At 33.5% G+C, this 24,861-nt stretch overlaps 3 protein-coding genes across 4 annotated transcripts; 2 read left to right on the forward strand and 1 right to left on the reverse strand.

The window, feature by feature from the left end:
- The first annotated feature begins 851 nt into the window (after positions 1 to 851).
- LOC126967509 (UPF0729 protein AAEL015238) lies at positions 852 to 1,432 on the forward strand. The gene has a single exon (XM_050812001.1). It carries the CDS (start codon positions 1,106 to 1,108, stop codon positions 1,328 to 1,330), a length of 225 nt encoding a protein of 74 aa, XP_050667958.1. The 5' UTR covers positions 852 to 1,105; the 3' UTR covers positions 1,331 to 1,432.
- A 4,550-nt stretch (positions 1,433 to 5,982) lies between these two features.
- LOC126967609 (46 kDa FK506-binding nuclear protein) lies at positions 5,983 to 19,567 on the reverse strand. Of its 2 annotated transcripts, none has more exons than XM_050812136.1 (8): positions 19,374 to 19,567; positions 18,723 to 18,950; positions 18,469 to 18,644; positions 18,123 to 18,256; positions 9,789 to 10,038; positions 8,449 to 8,613; positions 7,023 to 7,195; positions 5,983 to 6,443 (listed from the first exon to the last, which is right to left on the reverse strand). In XM_050812136.1, exons 1-8 carry the CDS (start codon positions 19,381 to 19,383, stop codon positions 6,362 to 6,364), a joined length of 1,218 nt encoding a protein of 405 aa, XP_050668093.1. In that variant the 5' UTR covers positions 19,384 to 19,567; the 3' UTR covers positions 5,983 to 6,361. The 2 variants fall into 2 exon arrangements, with proteins under 2 accessions (XP_050668093.1, XP_050668092.1); XM_050812135.1 differs by having other exon boundaries at positions 18,123 to 18,259.
- A 2,545-nt stretch (positions 19,568 to 22,112) lies between these two features.
- On the forward strand, positions 22,113 to 23,687 carry LOC126967749 (40S ribosomal protein S17). The gene is made up of 3 exons (XM_050812411.1): positions 22,113 to 22,269; positions 22,406 to 22,557; positions 23,419 to 23,687. Exons 1-3 carry the CDS (start codon positions 22,267 to 22,269, stop codon positions 23,663 to 23,665), a joined length of 402 nt encoding a protein of 133 aa, XP_050668368.1. The 5' UTR covers positions 22,113 to 22,266; the 3' UTR covers positions 23,666 to 23,687.
- The last annotated feature ends 1,174 nt before the right edge of the window (positions 23,688 to 24,861 follow it).

Genomic DNA, 24,861 nt, shown 5'->3' on the forward strand with positions numbered 1-24,861 from the left:
GGGAGGTAATAGAAATAGACCTGCAGTTTGCCCGAACCGAACTATCTCCTTTTTTTGGATCGGATGGACAAGGGCTGACTTCCATGATTCAGGGACTTTGGACCTCTAGAATATGAGTGCTGGAATAAACACGTTACCGGCGTCAACTCAGGGTCACACGTTCTTAGCATGATTGGAGAAATACTATACGGCCCACTCGACTTCCTGACATCCAACCAAACCAGAGCTTGCCGAGCAGTTTTCTGACTGAACTATACTTCAGGCATAGAGCTCTGACACCGCGGGATGGTCGGTGGTGGTATTCCGTTGTCGTCAAGAGTCAAGTTGGAGGCAAAAATCACAGAAGATCGGCTTTCTCTTTTTCCGTATGGGCCAGAGTGTCGTTCCTCATGTGCAACGGCAGCAGGGACGGCTGGTTGTAGTGCAGAGCAGCTTTCTACAACGACCAGAACTTCCGAGAGGGGTGTCGACTGAGATTGTTGTCGATTCTCTATGAAGTCAAATGTCTGCATTACCACCATGGAACCTGTAGACACACGCGTAGAAGTTGTTATCGTCTTCTTAATATACGCGCAGCCTTAGATTAGACATCTCAGTACCCGTAAAACCCCCATTCACGGCTCGTGAACTTAAAAATCCGCTCGTGAATGTCAAAATCCCACTAACCATTTCGATTGCTGGGTGTTAAGAAAAAATGGAATTCCAAACGATCGAAACTCCATCGCACCACGCCAATTGGCGTGGCCCATTGCAGCTATTGACACTAAATAATCTATGCCTGAAACTGTCGACTGTCGAGTGAATAGTCAGAAACTGTCACTGAGCAAAAATGTCAAGTCGTTAGTTGGTCAGTTGTCATCTGTCACAACATAAACAATACAATAGTCTAAATCTAAAATCTTCATTCACTAATGAATAAACAAAATCTTCAATTTAAAATTGATTATTAATTGCAACTTTATTGTTTCAGTTGAGTCTCATTAGAATAATAGTGTTCTGTGAGTTAGCTCCTACATTGTGTGTTGATTTGAGCATTACAGTCAAAGAATACAAGTTATTTACTAGTTTCACAGTGTACTCGATTTTAAATTTAAATTTCATAACAATGGTGTGTGTGCCTTGCTTCATAATTCCTGTTTTGCTGTTTTTATGGCATAAGTTTATACAGCCTTATGTTTTGCGTTTTTGGAATCCATGGGCTGTAAAAGATGCTGAAGGAAATGTGACAACTGAATTCCCATTTAAATGTGAGGGTGGAGTTTGTGCTTATAAGAAAAAAGATACTAAAACGTCAGAGGCCCCATCCGATGTTAGGTTAAAGTCTGATTAATGCATATTTTGCTTTATATCTAGCTAATTATTTACATTATTTATTGTTTATGTGAACCATGTATAAAAATGACCTTGAGTATTAAATTCTATTACTGTTCCACTTCCTGTTGTTTTTATTTTCATGTAATTTAATCATTGTCCAAAATGTTCAAATTGTTCCATGTACTTTTTATGTAAGGATCAATATTATTTTTATTTTTAAAAGATTTGATCTAAATACTACTAATAAAAAACTTCCACTTTAAATGGCTTAAAATTTTAAAATAAGGGTAATATGATTATCAAAATAAGGGCAATATGATAATATAAAAACAGAAAATCTACACGCCCTTCTGCTCAATAAGCATAGTTCGAAAATATTTATGGAGTATTGCTTGAGAATTTGTAGAATGGTAAATAAGAGAAATAGTACATAAGTCTTTCTATACACTATAATATTAATTATATAAAATTAGCAAGCAACATGTAGTATAATAAAAAGTATAAGTAGTTAAACACATGTATCAAATGATTGTAATATAGTAGATAAGATGACTAGGACTAGAATAAGACAATATTATATACGATTAAAAACGTGCAAACAGAAGCTCAATTCTGTTAAGCCACTCATTATAATAATATTAGATATTGTTGTAGCAAGTAAGAATTTTTTTATAAGTAACTAGTATTTAAGACTAAAGATAAATAAACAATCCCTATCCATTCCAATCCTTGAACTAATATCAGGGGACAAAGCAATAACACCCTGTGATGGCGGGTGCTTATATAAAAAAAAAAAATATGATTATCATACAATTATGAAAACTGTCATCTTTCAGATATTCTTTTTACACTTCTTGTGTTCCTTAAATATTGTATATTAATTAACTTTGTTATCATTAATTAATTAATGTCTAATGTTGGTTTTCCTCTAACAGTTTTTTATATTTTAACATGCCTATGTATTATAAAATGTTGAGACTGGTCAGGCTTCACAGGCAATCTATTATTTATTTATTGTAAACAGGTGAACCCTTTTTACAAAATCAATACAGTGACAGGACTTGCCCCCAAGGTGGTGTCTAATCTTACACCTTTATGGGACTTGGTGGTAAAGAATCTGATTGCCACCCACAATATAAATCTCTACCATAATGTAGGTTATGCAAACAATGTATGTATGTTGATATGTGGAAAGTTTGCCAATGATGTATGTGAAGTAACAAATTCATCATTGAAAATCTATCAGTCAACCCAAAAGAGTTCCAGGTAACTATTTTTTTTTTATTTAAATAAGGGATAAGACAAGCAGGATGTTCCGCTGATTGTAATTGATACACTCTGCCCATTACAATGCGGTGCCACACAGGATTCTTGAAAAACCCAAAAAAATCTGAGTGGCACTTCAATTGCGCTCTTCGCCTTGAGACATAAGATGTTAGGTACTCATTTGCCCAGTAATTTCACTACCAACGGCTTCTGTTACCCTTCAGACCGAAACACAATAATGTTTACGCATCACGGCAGAAATCGGTGCAATTGTGGTACCCATAATCCAACGGCAAAGGATCCCACTGGTAAAAATTGTCAAAACTGGAGGTACTCCTGTAACTCACACCTAGAAGCAAGCAGGACTTTTAAGTGCTGGGTCCAGTTTATCTCTTCAAAACAAGATACATTCAAGGAAATTTTTACACTATATAAGTACTGTGCTGCAACATGACAAATCTCTATTGACTTGACTTTCAACCCTAACCTATGCTGAACTGATAAAAAAAATTAAGAATTTTTTGACTAAAACATACTAAGTTTTTTCTTAAATCTACTTTAGACGCCCGTTAATAAGATTAATATTAAGCAATTACTCAGTTCACAGCTCTTTTGAGTTAATTGATGAAACAAGTAAAAGGCATAACAAGAGCTACAAAACGAACTGAGTACTTTATGTACTACTAAACCTAAACTGCAGCTGATGACTTACGCCAATTTTCTGTAATACATAATATATCTGTATTACACAGCAGCTCAAAAACAGTTCAATGTGTAGTAGCTACCGACATTTATTTTAACAGAAATAAACAATATTAGATTATCCTGCAGAAACTAAGGTACATAAGCAACTAAACATTTTTTTAACAAAATGAAATTTCTAAAGAAAATGAATTTATTGTGAAATAATAGGATAATTTTATACAAAGTATGGCCTCCTCTGCTATTCAGAACTTGTCTGCAACGATTATTCATTGAATTAATGAGACTGTTTATGTCATCTTGCGGTATTTGCTCCCAATGGAATTGTAGAAAATCCTTGAGCTGTTGGGTTGTTGTCACTCGGTCCAAGTCCTTCAAAACACGTCTCTGGAGCATTTTCCATGCGTGCTCGATGGGGTTGAGGTCTGGCGATTGTGCAGGCCAGGGCAATACCCGGACGTTCTCCGTTGCCAAGTATTGACTGGTTCGCCGAGCTGTATGTGAACGCATGTATTAACGTAAAATCGGAGCCAAAGGTTTTTGCAAATGGATAGACATAAGGTCTGAGAATATCCTCAACGTTATTTTCAGCGTTCATGTTTCCATTACAAAATCGAGCTCAGTTCGCCTGTTCTTCATAATACCCGCCCATACCATAACTCTTGAGCCGCTGTATGGATGAACTTCCTGATTGCCCCTGAGCCTTTCAGTATTTCCGGGCTGATGGACACCCTTCTTGTATCAGGCCTAAACCCGAATCCCGACTCATCGGAAAACAATTTTATCCCATTGTTCCTGGGTCCATGTTCTGCGTACTCTACACCATTCATTTCGACGAGCGCGATTCCCGTGACGTATCGGTGGGCACCTAATTGGGCGTAGAGCTCATAGGCCGTACTCATGCAGTCGATTTCGCACAGTTTGGGGACTTACATCAACACCACTTAAAGTTTGAAGTCTCAAACTTATCTCTCGAGCGGTTAACATCGGCTGGCGTCTTGCAGTCAGTTGTATGTACCGGTTTTGCCGAGTGGTTGTACTCCTTTTACGACCTGAATGCTGTTCAGCGGGCTCCCTTGTATTATGGTAGCGCTGCCAAAGACGACAAATCACTTGAATTCTATGAATGCCAAAATGCCGAGATACCTGAGATTACTTCCCGCTTGCAACATCCCTGCAGCTCTTTGCATTCCATTAGCCGTCAAATGACGTCGCTCCATGACGTAAAGACTATCTAACAATTCAATTTTGTCGCTAACTTTATTTAAATGGTTGGTAAAATTATAAAATCAAGACTAAACGTAGCAATAAAAACGCACTAAATTCAAACAAATTCCCTTCCAATATAATTTTATGAAAAAATCAAAACATAATCGAAATTTTTTTTTACAACCAGTCAGTATGTCATCAATAACAAAAAAGTTTACATACCTATGCACTTTGAGTGAATAAAGACTTAGAAATTAATTAATATAAATGGTAAATTTGAAATATCATTTGTTGCTTAGACTTTTTTGATGTGTGTGCATTTGGAAAAATACAAACAATTTGAACGCGAAACCTTGCCTACCTGAGTTTCTTAAAATTAAAATATATTCTTAAATCGCTAATAAAATGCACGCATAATGCCTTAATGTACATATTTGGGATGTGTTTGGATGATGCAACATTACATTTAAAGAATCTCCTCCTCTTTTGAAGTCGGTTAAAAAAACCGACTTCAAACGAGGAGGAGATTCTCAATTCGTATGTTTTTTTTATGTTTGTTACCTCAAAACTTTCTACTGGGTGAACCGATTTTGATAATTCTGGTTTTATTATATAATTAATTTGAAAGCTGGTGCTTCCCGTGTGGTCCCATTGTAATTTGGTCCAAATCTGACAATGGTATCCATGACAAAACCATAAGTCTTAAATTTGCTATAATACATACGTATAGCAAAGTGGATGATAGTTAATATCGCGCCAACCGATTTCGATTCTTTTTTTATTGGAAAGGATATCCTTCAAAGATAGTTTGGTAAGTTTGGTTAGGTTCTGATTACGGAATCCATGACAAAGTAACAGAACTCAATTCTTAGGAGCAAAATAACAAGTGTTACACTGTAGTGCAATGTTTACAGGAAATCGAGTGGACGGCTTCTACGCAATCATTCGCAACGTGTGCGTCAATGCTAACATGTCTGTGTGGCAGTGCCAAAGGCATACTTACTGAAATGTATATCCTGCCGTTTTGATTGTGCATTTCAGAATGAAATAATAGTGTGGGAATATCTTCAGGGGTGGATAAAATATATACATATATTTCCGTCCACCAGTAAATGAATAAATGACGAATTAGAGTCTGTAAAATCTTTTATAACTAACAGACTAACAAATGATATATTACCTACATAAAGATTATTATTATTTATCAGTAGAAGAGCGAAAATTATTGTTGGTTAAGGTTTTTACTTCTATCAGTTGTCTGTGTGACAACATTTTTTATTTAATATTATTTTTGTTAAAACAAAATCGCGTATAAATAAAAATGTATTGCATGAACTTATGCCAGTTAAAATTTATGAGTAGTATAATTATCACTGACATCCTATAGTTTGAAACAACTAGATGTGATTCTTAAGGACTACCTTTACTATCTAGAATAACTCTCACATTAAAGGCATCAAGGTTGTATTAAATATAGAAAATAAAAGAATATTTCAAATTAAAAATTTACTTATTTAATACACTTAAAAATTATCTTATCAATAATGCTTTTAAAACCAGTCATTATGATAGTCAATGTTATAACCCTGAAACATATTATAACATATATCCAACTATATAACATTAAGATTTAAAGAAAATAAAATTGGTGTGTTGATTTCTATTTCAGCTGGGTGAAACGGTCATATTAAACAAAGTATTAAAGAAAACGACAAACAACTGGAATCAATAACTGGTTTTTTAACAGTATATAAACTGATGGCATCAATCAACATTCAAACACCAAATGTAACGTGCAAAATCAAACATGGAATATGTCAGTAGTCAATGTTTTAGTTCTACAAGCAAACTCCGTGTATCTGATAGTATTCTATTTAACGTTCTTCAATTCAACTTCAAAAACTAATGTGGAATTTGGTGGAATCACCGGTGGCGATCCTTTAGCACCGTACCTGTAATTCAAAGATAATATTTTATACACACAAAACATAACAATCTTCCATAAAGTGAGCAGGCAAAGATAACAAACCTCTGCATTCCATAGCATCACCCCTTCTATATTATATTGCTGACATAGTGAAAAATACCACTACAAAGTAAGTACTTATGTTAAATCACTTAATACTTTATAAGTATGAATATATGCCTAGAAACGTAAAGAAAGTTTTGTTTCAACAAAATTGTTAGTTTTGAAGATATGATAATTTTCATTTCCACATTATTTAAAATTTTTGTACAGGCATGAGGGCAGCTCAGAGGCCCACTCTCTCGTGAGTGTAGTATTCATTTATTCATAAGAAATATTTAATTCATGTTGTTTAGTGAATATAGCTGAGCTGAGTTTTCACATTTTAATACACTTCTTCCACTGTGTGTTATATTTTAGAATTTAATACTACCACAGCTACTCAGAACACCAACAGACCCAAAGGCAAATCTTATATCTGTAGTGAAAAGCTATGGTAAACTATTGTTCCTAACAATCCTTAACTATTTGTGTTAATATTTGAAACAAAATGTAAAACACTTACGCCATGGCGGGTGGACATACAATTTTCCTCTTGCCACCAACTTTCATGCCGGCTACACCAACATCCCATCCAGAAATCACCTCTTTAGCACCAAGACGGAACTTGAACCCAGGGCCCTTCTGATGGCTGTCAAACATCTTGTTGTTTTGTTTTAATTTACCTTCATAGTATACCTGCATTTAAATTGAGACGGTTAAATGGTTTTTAAGAAGATGTTTCTTATAACCATACTCTTTAAAAAATCTTTCTATGGGTTTAAATATTGTTTCTTATGAAATAATTGAAAACAAAATTCTTTGTAAAGCATTAAAATGCATGTAGGTGGTAACTGCACATAAATTATTGGATCAAAATTAAAAATCCTGGACGGCTGGATCACTTGGCGTTGCGTAGAGACGTCGCTTCATTGTGTGTCTTCTACCGCATTCACCACGGGGAGTGTTCCGAAGAGCTGTTTAACCTGATTCCTGCCGCCGAATTCCACCTTCGCACGACACGCCACAAGTTAGGATATCATCCTCACCATCTGGATGTGTGGCGGTCCTCCACAGTGCGGTTTTCAAGGAGCTTTCTTCCACGTACTACAAAGCTGTGGAATGAGCTTCCTTGTGCGGTGTTTCCGGGACGATACATGGGTACCTTAAAAAAAAGCGCGTACACCTTCCTTAAAGGCCGGCAACGCTCCTGTGATTCCTCTGGTGTTGCAAGAGATTGTGGGCGGCGGTGACCACTTAACAACAGGTGACCCGTACGCTCGTTTGTCCTCCTATTCCATAAAAAAAAAATCCTGACAATTCCTTAAAGTGTTTTCTTTAAATATTTGGATACATAAACAAACTACTACAATAGCTTTAAAATTTATGATGGCCATAATGGCAGGGCTAAGATGATGACAGCAAATAATCTTAAATATTGTGAAAAAAACTTCCTTATTAATTGGATGAAATTCCAGAAAATGTTCCAGACCGCAATCATGACGAAATTTAGTTAAAAACATAAAACTGGTCACGTGATTCAAATTAACGGTCTGTCAAAAAATGGCAGCCCTACTGTCACCATTTAAATGACACCATGACTTAGTAGCCCAACCCACATGTATGGAATACAGTAATTTTTAATAAACTTTAAGCACAAATTTCATAAAATGTGATGTTTATGGCTTGGAACGTTTTGAGGAACTACATCCAATTTGAAGTTTATTAAATCGTAAGGATACCCACAAGCAGTTTAATTTAAGTTTTGATTTAAAAATATATTTTTTCCTCATTGCTTTAGTATATGTTGAAAAATAAAGCTGTGCACAAATGTCAAAGTAGGAGGAGCTTAAGGTACAGATATCAATTTTCAATTTAAGAGTGCTTTTCTCACAAATATTCACTTTTGGTGTTGAATCAATTATTTTTATTTATAATGATGATTTCATTACCATAACAGTTTTCCCAGGCTTTGCAACAGCACCAGAGCCAACCTTTAAATCTTCAATGAACACACCACCACTTAGTGATTTCTTTTCCTTCTTATCACTCACTGGAACTTCTTTTGCCTCTTTCTTAGAATCAGCCTTCTTCTGTTCAGGTTCTTTTTTGTCTTTCTAAAGTCGTATTAAGATTATTATTAAGAATATTAAATTAAATTAATAAAGTATTATTTACTTGGTTATATATTGAAGGTCCAAGTCAGATGGCATGATCTCAACTCAGGACAAGATTTAATTTCAGAATATTATAGTAAATATTTTGGAATCTATGAGTATAGCCAAACTGTCTTTATTTTTTTTAACATGACAATAAGGTTTTTTTAACAGAAAACGTAGATAATCACGACATAATAAAAAAATTAAAATCTTCGAATTTATGTCGTGAAATTCCTACCTTACTCAATATTTTGCTTCATATGTTATTTGGTTTGATAAATTAACCAAAGTATTATTATTCAATATAAACTAGATTAAATTTCCTATCGTTCAGTATATAAATATAAAGTCTAGATACTGAACAACTATTCATAAAAGATGCAATCTCTGTTCATCATCTATTTCGTGGGTGTCGTTCTGCAGGAATATCACAAATTATTATCATGAAGCATGTAAATTTCAGTTTGGTGAAACGAAAGAACAAATAAAGTTGATTATAAAACCACTTAAAAACATTTATAAACAAAACCAATTATTGTTTTCCTTGAAAATCTTCATTTATTCCAAAATATAACTGTTTTTCAACTTTTGTCGAAAGATTTTACACAGACCTTCTGTGTAAAATAAAATAAAACTACAAATCAAATAATTTGCACTTATTATAATAGATTGTTTCACTAGCTTTCAGATAAATTGACTGTAATCACCGTAACTATAAGAGTGCTTTCACACTACGTCCGATCCGAATCTTTTAAAATATGGTCTGATGTTGTTGTAGAACAATTTCTATGGTAGTTTACGCACGCACTAGATCCGGCTTCCGTCATCCAATTTATTTCAGTCAACCATTAGAAATAGTTTGAAACGGATATATTATATGGAATAGGACGTAGTGTGAAAGAACCTCTAACTTTCAACAATTATCAAAGGGTTAAGGTGACTAATGGAACTTTATACCACATACTATACAATATAGTGTTATCTATACCTTAAAAAAGCATGTTTTAAAATACGGGCAAAACTGTGTTACGTCTAGTATTGCATGAATGTGTGTTCAGAGCTGATCACTTCCCATAAGTTGGTTTAAAAATAAGAATTATATTCTCATTTATGATATAAAGGTTTGATCTTACCTTGGTCTTATCAACTCCATTCACTTGTGTTTCTGAGCTTGCTTGTTTCTGCTTTTGTAGTTTCTTCTTCAGCCTTTTCTTCTGAGCCTTGCTCAACTTGGACATATCAATTTGACTTTTATCAATACTTGAATCCAGTGTTGTGTCAGCTTTAGATGTCTCCATCTCGTCATCACTTGCTTCTTCCTGCTCTTCCTCACCTTCCTCCTCTTCTTCTTCTTCATCATCAGATTCACCAGACTCATCATCACTATTAAAAAAGGGAAATTTAATTTTGTTTACATAATTATGCTAACCATCCCATTATTATCATATAAATCAATATTATTGAATCAAGTAAAAAAACAGTGCCATCTGGGGACACCATAAAGAAGCAAAGCATTATAAGATAAAGCGGAAGCGCAAGTTTATATGAGAACATGTGATTAAAAATGTTATACAACAGCACAGTACAAAACTAGTTTTTTTTTAACAAAACTATTTGTTTTTTCCGAAACAACCGGATGCTCGCGTTTTTAGTTTTGTACTGTTTTGGTTTTCGTGTGTGTATCTGCTACCAAGTAGGTATTGAACAATTATTATTTTTACAGTATGTGTATGTATTAATATTGACACGGGAGTGGGTCAGAGATTGGAAATAATACTCCGCTTATAGGAACGAGTCTTTTATCTGCGTTCACTTTTTCTGAACTTTCACTTCGCCGGTCTGCCGCTGTTGCTCTTGTGGGCGGCAGTACCATCAACGCGTCACACCGCACCGAACTAGAACTGCCGTAGGCCACGCTTAGTACGGCTTATATACCCCCGGATCTGTTCTATTTTTAAAATGATTCTCCCATTCCATCTTAAAATTTAAATTGTTCTAGAAAATTCTTTTAACTATTTCTATCCTGCTTACACATTTTCCATCCCTTTTTTTCTGTTCGATTTGATCCTGAACTTACTAGAAATTTCCATTAACTTAACAAAACCCAAAAAATTCCATACACTGGTAGGTGTATCGAACCCGGGTCTACAGTGTCTAAAGAAAACAATTTTCCGCTGAGCTACGAGTATTGCTGACGGAGCTGTTGAGATTAACAATGTCTTGAAGTTTGACATTCTCGTCATTTACGTTGCAGCGTTGCTACGCAACAATATAAACAAATCAAACATAAGAAAATCTTGTCTCCTCCAAACCATGGATAAGACATGTCAAGGGAATGCCATCAAGTCCAGGTATTTTTATTAGGTTTTAATTTTATCTCAAATGTTGGCTTCAGTACAACATTAACCAATATATTACTAATGGTAAAATTAAAGTGTACCTCAGTAGATTCTGAAGGGGTTGAATAAAGATATCTAAAATATGAGTAAAATAAATTGAATTGTCACTGTCAGAAAGTTGATTGCAAAAAGTGATATGGTACACAATACTAATTTATAGAATTTTTTGCCCTTGAAGCCCAAAAAAGTTAGACACAGATTTCTTATGTTTTTTCTGTTTCCTAATGAATTTGTAATGGACTTATTATTTTCACTAGGAAAAAGTGTCATAGTTCCTCAAATTTTTTGGATGTTTATACAGATGCTTATATTTACTTTTAAGCAACCTTATAGGGCTAGACTGTACCAAACTGTACATAATTTTTAATATTAATATTATTGAGTACTTCATCCCAATTTACTCCGGCAAGTTTGGATTTAATTTGCACATCATCACATTTATAGAAATTTAGGTGAGGATTGTAATTTTTTTCAATGTCAGAGTAGGATTTGTTAATTCTTGTGTTCAACCTTCTGTGTATTTTTAATATTTTTACTGTTCTTCACTAACTAAACAAATACTAATAATATATCTTATCTTGTGGTAATAGATCAACTGTAAATTCTTTTAAGAAAGTTCTTAGACTTACTGCAGACTTCAAGAGGATAAGGTCCCTAAGTTAGCTGTTGAAATTTCACTGATATACCTCTCGTACCTACTGTACTGCATGCAAATGTTTATAGAATTATTTTATAAAAACATACTGTATATAATATACAGTGTGTTTTTTACATTTATGAATTAAATGTACATACTTGTACACAGCCACATACTTGTTATAAAATTTGCTGACGATATACAAAACATGAACGAAATCGGTGCACTAATTAGGTCAAAATGTAGACTTTTAATTTTGAGCGAATATTAACATGCTGTACATTGTAAAATCGGGTCACGGGGTTACTGGGTCAACACTCAATGATTCAATGAACTTTAATCTTTGCACATCAAAATGCGATGTTGCCATTCCATGCTCTTCAAGTTCTAAGACACTGGTCGTTTGTCGGATAGAACACAATCGATGTTGCCTGTTCGCTCCTCGCGGTGACTTCAAACGCGTCGTACCGTCCTACAGCGAAAGAACGCGAACAGGCTTAGGGTAGGGCACAATCTATCGACAATCTTCTTTTAAAGGAAATAATACCCGATTCAAAAAGCTATTAAAATTTAAATACTTAGCGCACAGTGTTTCTAGAAATATCGTAAAAAACCTTAAAGCACTACGCTTACTAAAATACTTAGTGTATTTAATGAAATGCAATGAAAATGAATTTATTTAAATTTTTTTTTTTTGCTTAAGTTCAAAACATATAATAATTATAAACAAAGGAGTAATAGTAAATAACAATAACGTTTTTAAGCAGTCGTTCGGAAAACTTCCAGCAACATCAAATGATCTAGCCGTTCACAGAGCACTGGATCCCCGACAATTCGAGCAGCTATGCGTTGCACGCGGGCAATAGGTTCTAGCTGATACTAGGGTGCGTCCGACCAGAGATGACAACAATACAGGCAGTATGTGGTGTTCCTGCGCTTTTGGAGAGCGCTAGAATCTATGTCAGCTTGAAGTATTACTGTGATCTTTTAATGACCCCCAGCTGATTTAAAGCTAATTTGGCTTTCTTGACACCTTCCAGATGACCTGTAGACATGACTGGATGTGGTCTTCAAAATCTACTCGCAGCCAGAGAGTACACCCTACCCTTGAAATTGCTGAAACGTTGACAGCAGATATTCTCCCCAACGAACACACATACCCATATTATTATTCACGGTTTTTTGTGCGAGTGAGGAACTTAATCCGAACGAGTCTGGTCCGATCATACTGTTGTCATAGGACGACAGCATGACTCTGCCAATACCCTTTTAGTCACTCACAACTCACAAAACAGTAGTTTCGTTAGTTTAATCGTAAAAAAATACTTGCTAGAAGTTCATTATATTTATAATTTATTAAAATTATAATAACATTCAAATAACATAAAAATAGTTGTACCCTATCGTTGGGTAGGTATTTGGTAATGGTTGCTAAATAATGTTAAAAAGTATCGATAAACTATAATTGTGAGGTTTTCCCTATTAAAGACTTATTTTTTTCGTTATTTGAATGTTCACCACTTCAGTCATCACTCATCAGTGACCAGTGTACCGCGAGTCTTCTGGTCGAATAGATTTTGTGTTTGCCTTTTGATTGAATCAAGCTGAAATGGACACTTTCTACTACTGTATGTGTGTATATGTGTAAATTGTGTTTTTAAGTTAGTAAATTGTTATTGCTTTTATGGTGAATTTGATATTTATTTTTTCTATGACGTTTGCGAATATGGGTGAGTGTTTTTGAATATAAAACAACATGCACAATATTTAAGTTAAAGTTCAGTTCATTTATACCAAAATAAAAGTGTTCGTAAGAATGAACATCTTATTAATAAGAATTTTTATTTCGTCATCGCAATTATCCACAAATCAAAGGTCAAAATCAAAAAAAAGCCGACGATCCAGAGGTCAATGCTGCCGTGGTATAACTAAAATGCCGTTATCCCACATAAGGAAGATTTTTACTTTATGAGTCCAAACTAATGAGAGAAAAAATCTCCATCCATCTGTATTTGCGGGATTTCTATAACTTTATTAGTTTTTGAAATAGTTATGCTAAAAATGCCGTTAAATTAGGCTATTTTCATAAATGTACTTAACAAGAATACCGTTAAGTAACTTTGTGAGTCTACACAGCCGCTAATGTTCTATATCTCATATTTTTCTTAAAAAATGTTCGTTAGGTTTTTTCTCTAGATTGCGGCTAACCATTTTTCGTACACTTTAAAGGTGTAAAAGTACTTTAACGGTTATATTGTTATATTTTTTTTCATATAACTGTTTAACTATGTTAACTAATAATGTCGTTAACTGAAAAAGCTAGACATTAATGTCTTTAACGCCGCTTAACGGCTTTAAAGGTTAATATGTGATGATTTTATATTTGAAGTTTTCGTATTGTTACAAGCCAGTAATGGTATTCCCAAAATCAAATAAGAAATATTTGCCTGTAACAGTTACACTAAAACGCAGTTATCCTACATCAGTACACAACAATGCCGCTATCTGCTCTCGCGGGGGGAGGGCATGTAATAATAATCGCGTACGAAATGCGATGTCACAGGTCGGTCGGGGTAAATTTTGAGCCGTATAACGGCGCAAGCGCTTGTTGGAGAAGGACGCGTGATTCCAAAATAATAATTGTTCCCGCCAATTCCGACGCGATGGTTGATCGCGATATAAGGTATGCCAATTTTTATTTATTTTTACTTAACATAATATTTTATAAGATTAATATATGTAACAAATTTGTTGATTAAGAATATTTTTAGTTTGTTATATGCACGCACTGTCATTAAACTCATATTTCCATTTTTATGTACAAGTATAACTATTTGTTAGGACCTACCAATTGATATATTTTTTTAATTGTTACAGCAATTCTGCTTTTTCCCAGAGAGCGAAAAAATTTTACATTTGGTTAAGAAAAAGCCTATGAGTCCTTATGAAATGCCATCAAACAATCACTTTGAGGATCAAAATTTTAATGAACCCGAGCCTGGACTTAACTATGTTGACAGTATATATGCCAGACCATACTCAATGACCTGCAGCGTTTTTGACACGTTTTGTGAGACCGCAACATCAAACAACTCCCATCATTTGTTGAGTTTAAACACAAATAGTTTAATACGAGTTTTATGCAAAGAAAAAACAGTCCGCCCAACAGTTACACAACATCTCGTCAACACACCTATCGAAATTGATTTAACATGCAATGAATTAATGCCCGTAGACACATCTCCGCTTGAAGATGGTATATTACACAAGTCAATTGATTTTGATTCAGACGACTCCGTTCGTGATAAAGATTACTGTCCATATGATTCTAGTAATGAAATACCCGAAAGTCCAATGCCTTTTGTGTCTCAAAGGTTAACAAAAAAAAAGAAGTGTATTCTCCCTCCTGCGCATGAAAAATCCCAAACTTTAGTGTCTGAACCGTTACGTAAACGAAAAAAATATATCACTCCACTTTTCCAGCGAAAATTAGACGCTGTTAATAAAAGAAAGTTCGAGCATAATGTTAAATCTGGATGCAATGATAAGTGTCTCAGAAAATGTACAATACGGTTGAACCAAGAAGAGAGAGAAGCTATTAATAAAGCGTATTGGGATATGTCATGGCAGGAACAACATGCATTTGTTGAAGCTCATACTTGTGTAGCAATACCAAAAAGAAAAATTACAAGCGAACCTAAACGGAAACCAAAAAGGACTTTCGGGCTTAAAAAACGTGATGGTACCAGAATTGAGGTTTGCAAAATATCTTTTCTTACTACTCTAGGGTACGTGAAAACTAATGACAGGGTCCTACATACAATGTTTAGTTCTCTTTCTACGGATAAACGTGGAAAACACCAGAAAACACCGGCATTTAATCGGAATTTACTTAACCAGCACGTTGAATTGTTCAACCCATTAGAGCCACACTACAGACGTGAACACGCACCTTTGCGACGTTATTTACCAAGCGACATTAATATAACTCAGATGCATAAAGATTTCTGTGAGAGGTACCCCGATAAAAATATTTCATACAGCTTATACAGATCACACGTCAAAAAGATGAACATATCTTTTACAGATCTTGGCAATGAAGAGTGTGAAATATGTGAAGCTTATAATTTTCACAAAAAGGATACATCACATGACGCGACTATACAGAGAGTTACAGAGTGTACAGTTTGTTCGGATTGGGATAAACATCACCAAAGATACAAAAAGGCACGGGAGCTGTATAAAGCACATAAAGAAGAACCACAAAATAGTGCACAAGTGTACTATAGCGCAGATCTCGAAAAAGTTATAATGTTACCCAGGTTAGAGACGTTTAAAGCTGCAATTTTCTGTCAGCGCCTTACAGCTTACAATCAGACCTTTGCTCCACTTGGCAAGATCACCACCGAATCAAAGCCTCTCACGGTTATCTGGCATGATGGCATTGCAGGCAGAAAACAAGAAGACATTATGTCCGCATTTTATCATTTTCTTTTGAGAGATAGGGATGTTACTAAAGTACATCTCTGGCTTGATAATTGCAGCGCGCAAAACAAAAATTGGCTATTATACTCCATGTTCATACATTTGGTTAACAGTGACGCCATTTCTACGGAAAAGATTACACTATTTTATTTTGAACCAGGGCACACTTTCATGAGTAGTGATCAAGTACACCATCAGGTAGAGTTGGCGATGAAGAAAAAAGGAAAACTTTACGATTTTCCAGATTTTGAAGAGTGTGTAGCTTCTATTAATAAGTCAAAAGTAATTGTAAAGTCTATGTCACCAGAAAACTTTTTGAATATTCCAAGTTATGTGTCAGACAGAAGAATCCAAACATCTAACCCGAGGGCTTATTTAAAAAATATGAGTGAAGTATGTTTTATCCGTAAAAGTTATGATCTCATGTACAAGAATAATTTTGATGATGAATATACACCGCTCCGTTTCATGAACGATAAATATTTGAAAAATCCAAATATAATGACATTAGAATACAGGACTGAACCAAAATGTATAGAACCTAAAAGAAAAGCTGATATACTTGACAAATTATCTAACATAATGCCCCCTCACAAACTGTTATTTTGGAAAAACTTACCAACAAAGGAAAATATAACTTCAAGTACAAGTTCTGACAGAATTAAAAAATAGACGTAATGGAAGTTTATTGAGACTGATTAATTTATGTCACGTGTTTTCTTAGTTATAGGTTTTAGAATATATTTCATATGATTTACCTATTGAATTGATTTTTTAATATAGAAACTCAAATTTATGTTATTTAGTAATAAATTTTCTCAGATCTCATTTTAATTATTGTAACATTTAAGTTTTTAGTTAGGTATTTTTTATTTAAACACGACTTTTAAATATATTTGTAAGTGATAAAATATGTTGAAATTTAAAGTACAAATAATTGATGTGATTTAAGGACTTGAAGCTGTTAATCTAGTTTTAAGTGAATATCAACAAAGTTACTATTATAAACAAATGCTTAAATATAATAAATTTTTGATTTTGATAAAAAAGCTGTTTTTTATTGTTACACTTCACTTAATTTTGTAAGATTTGTTGCACTATCTACTTTTATATTACTGCGCTATAATGCCGTTAAGTTATAAGGTTTTTAGCTTAGGCGCATTTTAGCAAGAATTTTCTTATAAAATATATAATCATTTTTAGTTTTCTAGACTGAACGGCCCTTAATCGTACTAAAGTCTCACATAAAGCTGTTTTGAAAAGTATCATTGATAATCTAAAACGACGTTATGTACCTTAACGACGTTTTAATTAATCGGTAAGGTGATTTATTTTAGCGTTATGATAGGCAATATTTTTTTATGTAAAAGAAACACTAAAACGCCATTACGCTATACGCAACGGCATTTTAGTTATCGTTCTAGAAGCTTTTGATATCACGGGAGATAGACTAAAACGCAAAAAACGTTTTTTTCATAAAAAAAAAAATAAATTTACAAAATCTCAGAATCATCATTTAGAAGTGCTTCATTTGATAATTTTTTTGATACCTTTACGACTCAATAAGGTGTAGCCATTAATTAGTAGCAACGTTTTAAGTTTTAAACCGCGTTTTTGACTAGTTATTCGAATAATTGTTTTGATAGATAACGGCAATATAGATATATCACGGCAGAATGTATGTCGTCTAAACAGTACTGCTATCTCTTAGTATATTTATTTAAATATCTATTTTGTTTGAAAGATTCACTTTTTCAATTTAAAGTTTTTAATTAAATAATAAATTTTGCCATAGTTTTGTCGACTAGTATTACTTATATTTTTATTTATTTCATAGGTATGCAGACCATACCATATATCCTGTATTTTTGTGTCAAATGATTGCCATGACTGCAAGGCAAACCAACACCTTTTATAAGGCTTGCAAGTATGACTAATTATAATACCTGTCATCCTCAGTAGTAGCATTGAAGGTTTCATCATTATCATCAGTCTCAAGTTCTTCGCCATTCAGAAACTTCTGCAGTTGATCTTTGCTTTCATCTGAATCAGAACTGTCATCAGCTGCCACCTTTTTTGCCTGCTTAAAATGAAGACATATTGTTTTATGACTTTCTTCAGTATTTCCAAGAATAGATCTTAGAGTAAAAAAGTAACAGATTCACCTGGTAAACTACAGGTGTATTGCTGTTACCTCCCTAATCTCACAGAGAATATTTCAAAATTAGGGAGAACAAGATGAACTGTCAGTCTTTATCAACTAGGTTAGGCTATTGGCGGTGAAATACTTACTTTAAGCTTCTTACTGGCAGTGCCATCACCTTTGGCAGCTTCTAGTTTTCTCTTGTTCTTTGTTGGAACTGGTTTTTCTTCCTCTTCCACTTCTTCTTCTTCCTCTGCCTCTTCTTCACCATCCTCATCATCAAACTCAGGATCAACATAGCCAGTTAAATGAATATTGCATTTTCCTGAAATTTTAGAAATTGATATTCTTTAAAGATGTTAAATTTATAAGCGGCATGTTTATATTTATTCATAATAATTACCATTTGTCAAAAAGGAGATGTTTTCCCCTGTTTTGAAGTAAAGGTCTAGTGGCATCTGAACAGTTTTGTTTTTTTGTAATGTGCACACTAAGAAGTTCTTGTTGTCAACAACAACCATGACTTGACACGGTTCATTGTCACCAGTTGCTGTGTCCATGGCAGCGTGAGAGATGTGAAATGGTTTGTCCACCACTTGGGTGTACCGTTTGTTTGCCTCCATAATCAGTCCTATGCAGAAAAACAATATTGAACATATATGATTAACTCATCACTGCTTATTGATACATTTATTCACTTAAAAGTATGTACTTATAAAAGGACATTAAATATTTTTAAGGTTTTTAAGGTTAAACAATTTCAATAACATCAAGTAATCTAAAAATTCATGTTTATTTCTTCATGAAATAACTAGGTACAATCGTAACATAGATACTTCAGCTACTAGTGTACGTATTAGCCTGAACCTATCTGAATCCAATCCAGTTAAAGCAACTAAGCAAAAAATACATATTAAGTAGTATTGAAGTAATTCATGAAGAGAAAAATACTCAATAAGTATTTATTTTAACAGTTAATGAAACAATACCATAAAATACATCTTGAAGGGAAAAAATCCGAAACACGTGGTGACATGGTTGCCGGCATACTCACCCCAGAACATATTGATTTCTTTATTTTAATACGTTTAAATAATAATCCAACGAAGAAAATTACTTCAGCACTAGGTCTTAAACGCCTGTTAAACCTAGGGATCTAGTTCTAGAGCAACTCTTTGAATTCTAAAGTACAACTTTATATCAGCTATCACATCTAACCGTCGCACACTTCTATAAAGTTGAATTGAATTGAAATTTGAATCACGAAACTTGAAAGTCAAAGATTTTTTATTTTAGTAGATTTTATGGCCTGGTAACGAGACCTATAAGCATAGACCATAGTATAGTAACTAGACTGATTGATAGCTTCCGTCTCACTCACACGAGAAAAAGAAAAACTTATGCGAGTCTTATGTAAAGAAATGAGATAGAGTGATTAGATGTTTGGTTTTGCCATACGTGCCAGTTTTTTCAAGGTGCTACACCCGGTGTGCTAAACAAACTTGAAAGTGCTGCACAGATATTTTGTTTACTTTTATTTGCGTCTATAAAAACTAAGCTATTATTGATGTGTATTGTAACGTATGAAATATCCACAATTTTTTCAACATCAGTGACAATTTTAAGTAGAATCGAAGGAAATATGGTGCAATGTTGTGTTTTAGGATGTAAAAGTGATAGTGAAAGAACACTTCTGTTATATTATGTACCTATATACTTATATAGGATATTATCTGTCTCATGTTGGCCACGCCAAACCAATGTCTAGTTACTATACTTGGTCTATGCCTGCCTGAAAAAGAATATAAACCTACCAAAGTATATAGTAATAGTACAAGTAAACTAGTAAACACTAACCAAAGAGTAAAATTAAAAAATATGAGCGGAATTATAGACAGAGAGCTGTAGAAACTAGAGAACATCATAAAATGATTATGTATACGTTTCTTGTTAACTAAAGTTTTTGTCGATTACGCGGATGGGAAAGAAATAAGTCATTAGTTAAAAACAATTCAGCTAATTTCATAGTTGATATATTCTTCAAACTTATTATAATATATTATATTTGATGGGTTGACTCACAGACGAATAAAAAAATAAGGACTTCGCGACATGATATTAAGAAGTGAAGTAACATTACGCTAGTGTGGATGAAGTTACGGGGGATACAAGATACCACAAATTTTTTCCCGTTATTAGTCATAGTATTGTATAGCTACGTTACTTGCAACTCCGATTTTCTAATATCTGATTGTCAGATTGTTTTCTTTAATAAAAATAAATATCGTCATATTATGAGTCAATAAATAAAATACATAAACAGTTAGACCTTGAAAGTAAGGATTGCTGGTTTGATTCCTGTGCCCGTGTCTTGTTTGCAGTATCTTTGTTTTAACTGATATAAAAATGACGTACTAACGTTTCTTATTTTTAAGAATACCTACACAAAATTCATTCTTAAATTCCTTTTTTTTTCCACTGACGTGGTATCAAATAAGTAGATTTTTAGAGAACAAACAACTACCTATGTTCTTTATAGTAATTTGGTTGCTAAGTAAATCCACATCATATAGTAACACTTATATAAAGGGTAAAGGGTCTTAAGTTCAGTTCTCAGTACAGCGTCATCTTCCTTGAAAGACAAAATTACAATTCACACTTTTATGTCCGTGACAAATGCGGTCTGCCATCTGTCAGTCATTTTGTGTCTTCTAAGACACAAAATGTCTATCCACAACGCCAAGTAATGGAAGTTTTCACAGAGTACTGGATCCCCGACAATTCGAGCAGCTCTGCTCAAAGATGGGAACAATACTCGTTATGTGGCCGGAACCGCACCTTATAAAACACACAAATATGGACCGCTTTGAAGTAGTGTTCCACACTACTCTAAAAAAATGTTGGTAAAGATTAAAATAAATTACTGGGCAAATGAGACTTGATCTTATGTCTCAAGGTGACGAGCGCAGTTGTAGTGCCGCTCAGACTTTTTGGGTATTTCAAGAATCCTGAACGGCAATGCATTTAAATGAGCAGGGCACATCAATTACCATCAGCGTCCTACTCGTCTCGAGCCTTATTTTCATAAAAAAAAATGAATTATCTACTTAGAGCACCACTAAAATATGGATTACCAAATTTTTCGGGTAATGTCCCTGTTTATTTTCCGGTCACACTCGATGTTACTATCACGTGTTGTGGAGGTTTTGTGTTCCAAACATCGAATTAATTTATATCATGAAAAGAAGAAGAAAAGTGTGATTACTACTATTCTATCTGTGAAATGTAATTCCTTGACACTTTTTATTTTCCGTAGTATTGTTTTTACACGTTTTCACAACGACGGCATTTTTAAAATATTTTATTGAGACGCAAACTGATCTGTCACAATCACAAGCGATGACAATTCTCAAAATGGCCGCCTATCGGCTTGTATTAGTGTGAGTGTGTGCGTTGGGCTATGTATTTACACGTTAATCGGCTTGTTTTGCTGCTGCACTATTATGTAAGGTGACACGCAGTCCTTATTTTTTTTTTCTAGTCGATCGAATCATTTAATGAAGCACACATCATAAATGTTTTCATGGAAATGAACATATTTATCAAAATGAAGAAGACAACATCTTATTTTCTTAATAGATTGCTAACTCTATGAATATTTTTTTTCAACACTGAAATGAGTACACACGCACTCTGCTATTGCATTTTAAAACTAATTCATGTTCTAATTAAGCATCAGCACAATTCGGCATTGAGTCGCATTATGCTCTGTAATTGGAAAATTACCTGAGTCTGAACTTTGATTGTTGGAGTAATAGTAGTGTTCTGTGGTAAATGGTAATAGTATTCTGTGGTAATAGTGTTCTGTAGGTGTTCTGATGTCTCATTTGACATTAACTACCTACTTTCTTTCTTGTCAAAGTAGCTAAAGATAAAGTGCACTAAAAATGGTAACCTAAATTAATATCGAATTATATTGTCTCGATCTCTCTAATGAAATTCTTAAAACTTTTTATATTTGTCTACAATAATATGATTTGATGTGGGTTCAAGTTATTTTATTTGAACTATGTCTAATTATTGCAGGGTCGTGTTAGAACGAAGACGGTCAAAAAAGCTGCAAAGATTATAATCGAGAAGTACTACACAAAGTTAACCCTTGATTTTGATACCAACAAGAGAATATGTGAGGAAATTGCAATCATTCCAACAAAACCTCTGCGGAACAAAATTGCAGGGTGAGTATTGTAATGTCTCAGCATGTAGGTACTTTCTATAACCTAGAAATGATGCCTTACAAACACGATTTAACATTTTTATTCATAGCATTTTTTTTTTTTCATTAAAATAACAATAACTTTGTTTGAGTGATATTTAGAATAAACCTAACAAAGTAATTTATTCCTTATTATTAGATATGGATTTCTTTTGTTATTATTATGTTATTTTAAATTAGATATAATTAAATTTATGGTTTTTTCACTTTTGAAGTCGAATTTATTATGGCTTATATATTAATCTAACTTACATAAGAACCAGTATTCAGTGTTAATGTTTATAGAAGCTAACAATTGTTCAAACAAATAAAAAAAACTAGAAAATATGATATAATGATAATTGCAGTTCTTTGAATCCAATATTACATTTTTATGTATTTTATATATAATTTGAACCGAGCAATTGTTATTTAAAACAAAAGTAAGTCTTGTAGTGTCTTCTCCACATTCCATGTTGTTCGTTCTTTATGTTTCTGCTTTCAAGTTTTCAGCATAACTATAAATATAATCTATATTAATTATTTTCTGTCAATTTAACTGGTGATACATCATTGTTGTGACAAGTGGCAAATAAATGTGGATGTTAAAGTGCTTGTTTTCAAGTTGAAATTTTTTGTTATTTACTTCTTAATACATCATATTATATACTTCATACCTCAATTAACAATATATAGTAATATATAATAATATGTTGTTTCCATAAGAAACCTCTTTAACTGACAGTCATATTTGTATATCATGTATCTGATATTGGAATGTATAAGGTGAAATTTGTTTTTTTTTGACATACATAATATTGTATACACTATTTGTTTGTTTTAGCTTTGCTACCCATTTGATGAGACGTCTAAGACATTCCCAAGTTAGAGGTATTTCAATCAAGCTTCAAGAGGAGGAACGTGAAAGACGTGACAACTATGTGCCAGAAGTTTCTGCCCTTGAACATGATATAATTGAAGTTGACCCAGACACTAAGGACATGTTGAAGATGTTAGATTTTAACAACATAAATGGTCTTCAGCTTACACAGCCAGCAACCCAGGGTGGTTATAGTGGCAGACGTAATTAAGAACAATAAACACTTAATATAATTTCATTGTTTTATTTGCTTTAAGTGTAAATATCAACCATACAACTGTTTAGTAATATTGTTATTTTTGTATACTGGGTGGCCGAGAAGTTGACGTCCAAAGCTAAAATTTGAATTTGGCTCATTTTATTGGCCAATGTTCTGGGAAGTTTTTGAACAGCAGCCATAGGCCCATTTTTTTTTTTTTTGATACCTTGAACATTTTCATGAATTTTGCTGGAGCAGTTATCTTGAACTAATACGACTCAATTCTTAACTAGTGCCACATTGTCTAAACTATTCATAGTTTCTCAGTGGTTATTGCAACTGTAGTTAATAATTATCAACAATAAAATTAAATGATAGTGTTCAAAAAAATAATTTTTTAAAATCTAATTATTACAAAGAAGTCGTAAACCACAATTAGGTGAATAAAGGGGAAAAAATTATCTCCTAAATTACACAAAATCGTACATACATAGGGGTGATTCGGATACTCATCACCATGAGGCTTTAAAATTTTAGCTTTGGACGTCAACTTCTCGGCCACCTGTATAAAAATATACTTAGTAGGATCATTGCGCCAGTTTGCGACCAATTAGCGGAACAGCAACTTTGTAAAATAAATAGCATATGTTTAAACATCATATTTTACTTTACGTGGATGTAACATATGTTCAAAAATTAATTGATAGTAATAGATTATTCGAAATTGATGGATTTAGTTTAAAATTAAAGAAAAATCTTAATTAGGCGGAAAAGCTAGTTTGCGACTATCATGAAGTCGCTTTACGGCCATAAGGTTCAATAAAAATGCGTGCTATGTTTGAATAATATAAATCATGTACAACTACAAAAAATATTCAGCCAATTAAATTATAAAATTCACCTTAGTTACTCGTATATTAAGCTTAATTAGGGTTTGTTGATTTGTTTAACACAATGATATTATAGTATTAAAAGAGGTAGATATGACACTAGCGCGACGAAAATCAATCGCCTAAATGGAGTCAATTGGTTCATTTGGTCTTAGTCGCTCTCTCGATACGAAAACGGTACACACGCGTTTGTTGTTGACAGAATTGCTTACAATTTGATATAGGTACACCATTAAAATGCCTTCTTGTGTTATGGGACGATGCAGTAATTACGAAAGTAAAAAGAAATCATAGATTTACATACCACAGTAAAGAAAT

Source organism: Leptidea sinapis, chromosome 13 (genome assembly GCF_905404315.1).
Source record: "Leptidea sinapis chromosome 13, ilLepSina1.1, whole genome shotgun sequence".
Classification (NCBI taxonomy): domain Eukaryota; kingdom Metazoa; phylum Arthropoda; class Insecta; order Lepidoptera; family Pieridae; genus Leptidea; species Leptidea sinapis.

Coding starts and splice junctions, on each gene's coding strand:
- LOC126967509 (XM_050812001.1), top strand. CDS start 1,106: ATGGTGTGTGTGCCTTGCTTCATAATTCCTGTTTTGCTGTTTTTATGG.
- LOC126967609 (XM_050812135.1), bottom strand. Junction 7,196..8,448: donor AGCCTGGGAAAACTGTTATG/GTAATGAAATCA, acceptor ATTTAAATGCAG/GTATACTATGAAGGTAAATT. Junction 6,444..7,022: donor GTATGTCCACCCGCCATGGC/GTAAGTGTTTTA, acceptor TTTGAATTACAG/GTACGGTGCTAAAGGATCGC.
- LOC126967749 (XM_050812411.1), top strand. Junction 22,558..23,418: donor CTGCGGAACAAAATTGCAGG/GTGAGTATTGTA, acceptor TGTTTGTTTTAG/CTTTGCTACCCATTTGATGA.